The following is a 6,391-nucleotide window of genomic DNA, read 5'->3' on the forward strand; positions in this document are numbered from 1 at the left end:
TTTATGGCAAAGCTACCCTAATGACCATTTTTTCAATGGAAATGGTGATGAGGTGCCATTGCCAAACACACCTACCTGTACTGTATAACTTTTGTTTGTGTAGGCCATGTTTTCACCTTTGACAACAATCCCCTACCCTATATATTAAGGGCTCCTACCCCTTTGATTCATATGCCAAGACAAAGTCTCCATTAATAAACATCTTCATTCTCCTTTTTGATAGCTAGCTGGTCCCACGGCGAGCTTACTTGTTTTTGCTTCATGGATGGTTTTAGGCCTTGTAATGGCTACTTCAACTACTCAAGTTAAATCCGCCAAGGCATTTTTTGTGTTCGGTGATTCCCTTGTTGACAATGGCAACAAAAATTTCCTAGCAAACACTGCTAGAGCCGATTCGCCGCCTTATGGCATTGATACCCCCAACCGTCGTCCCACCGGTCGCTTCTCGAACAGCAAAAACATCCCCGATTTCATCAGTTGGGACTTCCATTCCCTTTTACTTCTAATTTTCTCTTCAAATTTCATGTTGATTCAACGGAGAAATTGTGTATGTATCAGGTGAAGCACTTGGGTCAGTGCCAACATTGCCATACTTGAGTCCAGAGCTCAAGGGAGATACGCTACTTGTTGGGGCCAACTTTGCTTCAGCTGGTATTGGGATCCTCAATGACACTGGCGTCCAATTTGTTAGCTTCTCAAATTCCATGTTTCTTTTGACATTTCAAGCCCATTTTAACTGTTTTGGTCCTTCAAATGATGCATTGACAGATAAACATTATCAGAATGTACAAGCAATTGAAGTACTTTGAACAATACCAGGCCCGGTTGACTGACCTCGTCGGGTACGACGAAGCGAGACGGATTGTAAATGATGCACTCGTACTCATCACCGTAGGCGGCAATGATTTCGTTAACAACTACTACTTGATTCCATTCTCTCCGAGATCTCGCCAGTTCAGTCTACCGGATTACGTTCGATACCTCATCTCTGAGTACAGGAAACTTCTATTGGTAATTTTTCTTGGCATTGTGTCACATTAACATGAAAGTTACCTGGAGATTTGTAAGCTTATAAACTATATTGCAGAGGCTATATGATCTAGGAGCTCTGAAGGTTCTCGTGACCGGGACCGGACTGATGGGTTGTGTTCCAGCAGAATTAGCCATGAGGAGTCCGAGCGGTCAGTGTGCCGCCGAATTGCAACGAGCTGCGGCCTTGTACAATCCACAATTGGTTAACATGATAAATGAACTCAACAGCCAGTATGGTTCAAATATTTTCATTGCTGCTAATACACAACAGCAAACCACTGATTTCATTAATGACCCTGCAGCCTATGGTAAGCAAATAGTAATTAATCCATATATTTTATTAAATGATTACAGGCATAATTCAATTAACTCATAAGTTTGCATAAAAAGGGAATATTAACAATTCGGAGTAATGAATGAGGCCTTAATAGCAAGATGGGGACAATGATGAACAACAACAATGTGACATTTTGTTGACCTGATTAAAAAAGAAGCCCAAATTTTATTTATTACAACAACCTACCCCCTTTGAATCACTATTAAATTAATGAAAGCTACCAAAGATATCATGGATTATGCCCCAAATTTTATAACCCTCTCTAAAAGGCAACTACACACTTCAAAATCCATTATTCTTTAGGGTAAACTACGTGTTTAGTCACTCATCTATTCACACGGTTCTGTTTTATTCACCTAAGTATTTTTTTTCCTTCAAAAATTATATCTATTCTTTAATGCCCATTTTGGTCTACGGATTTTACTTGCTTCCTTTGCAGGGTTTACTACATCAAAGGTAGCTTGTTGTGGCCAAGGACCCTACAATGGCTTGGGGCTGTGTACCGTGGTATCGAATATGTGCCCAAACCGAGACGAATATGCTTCCTGGGATGCGTTCCATCCTTCGGAGAGGGCGAATGGCATAATCGTGAACATGATCTTGAGTGGTTCGACTAATTACATGGGCCCCATGAACCTCAGTTCTCTTTTAGCTTTGGACACCAAGACCAAGACCTAGTCAATTAGTTAGCATTCTAATAAGGATATCGAGCCCTTTGTGTTTAATTTCGTTTAAAAATGTTAGGGTTGCCTCAAAATCTATGTTTGAATTGAAAACTTTATTTCATAATTGTAGACATCCGTTTTTGTCCAGGTCTATAAAAACATTTTATTATATTATATATTTATTTATTTATTATTATTAATATGTCCAGGTCTATAAAAACATTATATTATATTATATATTTATTTATTATTATTAATATATTTTTATTTTATTATTTTTACAGGCCATGCACTCAACAACCTTGATTTAGTGAGATTCAAAAAATAAACCAACGTATTTGAGTCTGATTGAAACACTAAAACCAACATATTTGAGTCCTATTGAAATACTAAAATCGAAGCATTTTGAGTCCAAGTAGGACTCTAAATCTGAGCTAAAAATAGGTTTCTTTAGACTATAAATAGACTCAAGCATCAAGAGGAAAGGACGAAGAGAAAAACGTGGAACCAAAATAAGAGGAAGGGGCAACGATTTGAAAAAACTGAGGGAAGAAAAGGACAAAAAATAAGCGTGGAGGATCCAAAGCCAGTATATAAAAGCACGAGGAGTGGCAGAGCATTTTCATTGCAAATCCAGTTTCTCTACACGCAAAACATGAGAAGTGTGTAATAACTTTTGACTTATTCTTTTTATTTTATTTTTTTATTTATTTACTTTATATATATTTTTCATTTTCTCTTAATTTTAATATTTTTTTATTTCTTTTTACATTGTTATATATATATATATATTTATTTTTTCAATTTTATTAATATAATTATATTAATATTTTTTATTATTCTTTTCTCATGTTTATTTTCATTTTTACAATCCAACACTTTTGACTTTTTAGGGATACTTTCAATCGATCAAAGATAATTAATTCGAATTGAATTTTTAAATTTCAATTTAAATTTTGATTTTCGTGATTAAGACAACCGATGAATTAATTGGTACCAAAAGGGCGGTTCAAGGGTGTTAATCCTTCATTGACCGTAACCGACTCTCGAACCAGACACGTTTCTGGTACAACGCAGATCAGGTAAGATGGTGTACGACCTACCTAAATTCGTTTTAAATGGTCGGTGGCGACTCCAATTCATTTAATCCAAGTCGAAGCCCAATTCGGGGCCCAACCGAAAGACGGTTCCGACAACTTGGCGACTTCGCTGGGGACAAGTAAGTGAGTCAGGCCGAAATTAATTTCCAGTTGTCCTTTTAGCGAAAATTACAAGTTTAAATTTAATTTATTTATCCGATTCTAATTATTTATCTATGATTATTTTTCAAATAAATAGTTGTACTGACTTTTTTTCAATGATTTCATATTTCTGAAAAGTTTTCATCTCTGGCTCTATACCCGAGCTCCGAACCATTTTTAAGTGGGGGTGAAAGTGATGCCTTCGTGAGAATTTATTCTCCGTGCGGGCCTAGCAAGTAACCTTCGGGATTCATATACCTTATGTCTTCGTGTGAATTTATTCACCGTGCGTGCATAAGGGAATGCATCCTCTCGAGTTTAACTTAGTCCACATAAGCTTGTAATGGGTTTAGGACTAAGGGTCTGACAAGCCAAGGGGGCACCAGCAAGGAGAACTCGAGTACCTTTTTTTAGAACCTAAATCAGGAGACTACAAGGAATTAGAGCCCACCCTAAAACCTCATTCCAAACCCTAGGCTTCTTTGTTTCCTGCTTTACTTTCTGTTCAAAGCATGCGAGCTAGACAAATATGCGGTTAGTATTTGTTTGAAATTAGCGTGTGTGATAGAGATCATGTCCGGGTAGGAATTAAAGCATGTGGGGTAGGATCTTTCATTTTTATTATTGTTTTGATTTACCTCACTAACTCTTTTATTTTTTGTTCTCTTTTATTTTGTTTTCATCATTCGCATCATTTAAAAGAGGTATTGATCCATCAAAAACATGTTTGTTAAACATGAATAATCTATATTAATGGACAAAGGGGTTGTAATATAAGAGATGAAAATATAGAGGACAGTCTACAAGGCGACTATGTGTCACATTCAATCCAGAAGACGTGGTGCCCACAATTGAAGAGTATATCACTCTGCTACATTATAAAGGACTCAGAATGAACCGGGTCTGCATCAAGCACAATGAAAGTATATCTTTGAAGAACTAACTGGTAGAGGTTGCAGGGGCAAGATGAAGGTTACTGATCTTGGGAGTCCCTTCAAAGACAACAATGGCAAAACGATGGCTGAAATTGGAGACCATTGCTGACGAATTCAAGAAACAGACAAATAAACTTCACATAGTTCCTATCAATTAAGGGCTCCAATGACGTATTCGTTGGGAACATGTTCAACAAAAGATAAATGCCAGAGATGCAGTTATTCTAGACTTCTTGGGCCAGTACAAAAAGCAACTTAACATTTGCACAGTTCAACCAAAGAAGCCAGAGCGGTTCGACAAGTTATTCAACCGGTGACAGACGAAGGCAGAAGACTAGTCAACATGTCAGAAGCTGTTAGGATATTTTTGTCTCTTAAAAGATAAAACACTTTTGTCCCTAATGAGGATTATTTATAATAACAGAAACATTTTTGGATCAATGCCTCGAACATTGCATGCATCATGCATCATGCATTCCTGTATATTTCGTATTATTTTTCTCTTTTTTATTACATTCACATGTCTCATAAAAAATGGGAACATTTCGATTCTATTCCCATGACTTACAAGGAACTTTACAAACAACTTGTGACAACCACTTAGTGTCACCATATCCGGTGGAACCCATGAAGCCCCTATACCCCAAATAGTATGATGAGAATGCTCATTGTGAATATCACGGCGGTGTCCTGGGGCACACTATTGAGAACTTTTACGCATTCAAGAGATTCGTACAGAATATGTGTAACCAGAACCGAATCTACTTTAATAACTTGGGGGCATCCAAGTGAGGAAAATCATTTCATCATTTGAGACATTCTATTTGAGTTTGTTTTTTTTTTCATTTTTTCTCAAGTTTTTGTAAGAACATTTGAATAAATTTATGTTACTTTAATGATGACGAGCAATGAATCACATTTGCAGACTTGCAATTCTTTGAATATCAACTGAGTTAAGAAACTCTGTAAATGGTTTAAAGTTACAGTTCTTTGACAAAGTAACAAGGACTTTGGCCTTACTCAGAATATACCCTCAAACACCGTACCCTGCTCTTGCAATTAACCAATATAACATTTTTCCTTTTCTAAGGTACGGACAACATGGGGCATCCTTTTTCACATGACATTACTATGCTTTTTATTTAAGACGTTCAATGATGATCATTATCTTTATAGATGGAATAGTCGAGTAGGTAAATCTAGTTTAGGTCAGTTGCTTGGAATTTGAACTCTAAAAATGAGATTCCTTGACTTTCAAGAACACCTAGACTATAACAGGTTCTTCTTGACAAACTTAAGAAATTAAATCCGTAAAGCTGAGCTATTCCACTAAGGCAATTGGTTATAGAGGAAACTTGAAAGCCCTGGCCTTATGAGTAGATTACGTTCAAACCATGACATTGCTCGAACACTTGGCAATTCGGTGTTTGCTCCACTGCTATTGTCCGACCGAAGACTTTGTGATGAGATGAACCCTTCAGTTAACTTGATAAAACTGATTATAATGTTAACTTGCCCCTCTAAAGTAATTGGTTAAACGCCCCAGCTTTATGGATTCAACTAACTAGATAACGACAAATTAAATCAAATTTATCTAAGCAAGAAATTTTTGGTAATGATAGACTAAGGGAGTTAAGGAACACCTGTTATAGTCAACTTCACACGAGCACTCATGAATTTCATTTTTAGACCGATATTTCTGCACTACCTTTGTTAGAGGAGCTTACGAGGCTTGAACAAATGGAAGATTTTAGAGGACTGAAATAAAAGGTCTAGTAATTGATCATGCTAGTTGCGTCATTTTGTCCGCACTCAATTAAAATGCAAAACAAAAAAAACACATTGCAATTATAAAAAAAATGACCTTTTTATGGCTGAAACCATAGGTCAACCTAAAGCCAACTCATCCATTTGAACATTTGTCAAAGAGCTATAACTTTGAAAACATTAAAAGAGTTATTGATTCATTTGATATACTTTGACCTCATGCTTATAATTTGATTCAATTGCGAATAATATTTTACAAAAATTTTATCATTTTCCTTCCTAAAACAAGAAAAATGAGAAAAACATTTTCAAATAGGACAGTCTCAAATATGAAAGATTTGTAAAGCCAAAGCTTGAAATGGGGCATGGTCAATTCCAACGACAAGACCAATAGACAAAAATGAGGCTCCATCC

At 36.3% G+C, this 6,391-nt stretch overlaps 1 protein-coding gene across 1 annotated transcript; it reads left to right on the forward strand.

The window, feature by feature from the left end:
• The first annotated feature begins 208 nt into the window (after positions 1-208).
• Positions 209-2,047, forward strand: LOC120133531 (GDSL esterase/lipase At5g33370-like). Its single transcript, XM_039150101.1, has 5 exons — positions 209-476; positions 559-686; positions 769-1,011; positions 1,088-1,340; positions 1,809-2,047. Exons 1-5 carry the CDS (start codon positions 266-268, stop codon positions 2,045-2,047), a joined length of 1,074 nt encoding a protein of 357 aa, XP_039006032.1. The 5' UTR covers positions 209-265.
• The last annotated feature ends 4,344 nt before the right edge of the window (positions 2,048-6,391 follow it).

Source organism: Hibiscus syriacus, unplaced genomic scaffold, assembly GCF_006381635.1.
Source record: "Hibiscus syriacus cultivar Baekdansim isolate YM2019G1 unplaced genomic scaffold, ASM638163v2 tig00110584_pilon, whole genome shotgun sequence".
In the NCBI taxonomy this organism is placed as follows: Eukaryota; Viridiplantae; Streptophyta; class Magnoliopsida; order Malvales; family Malvaceae; genus Hibiscus; species Hibiscus syriacus.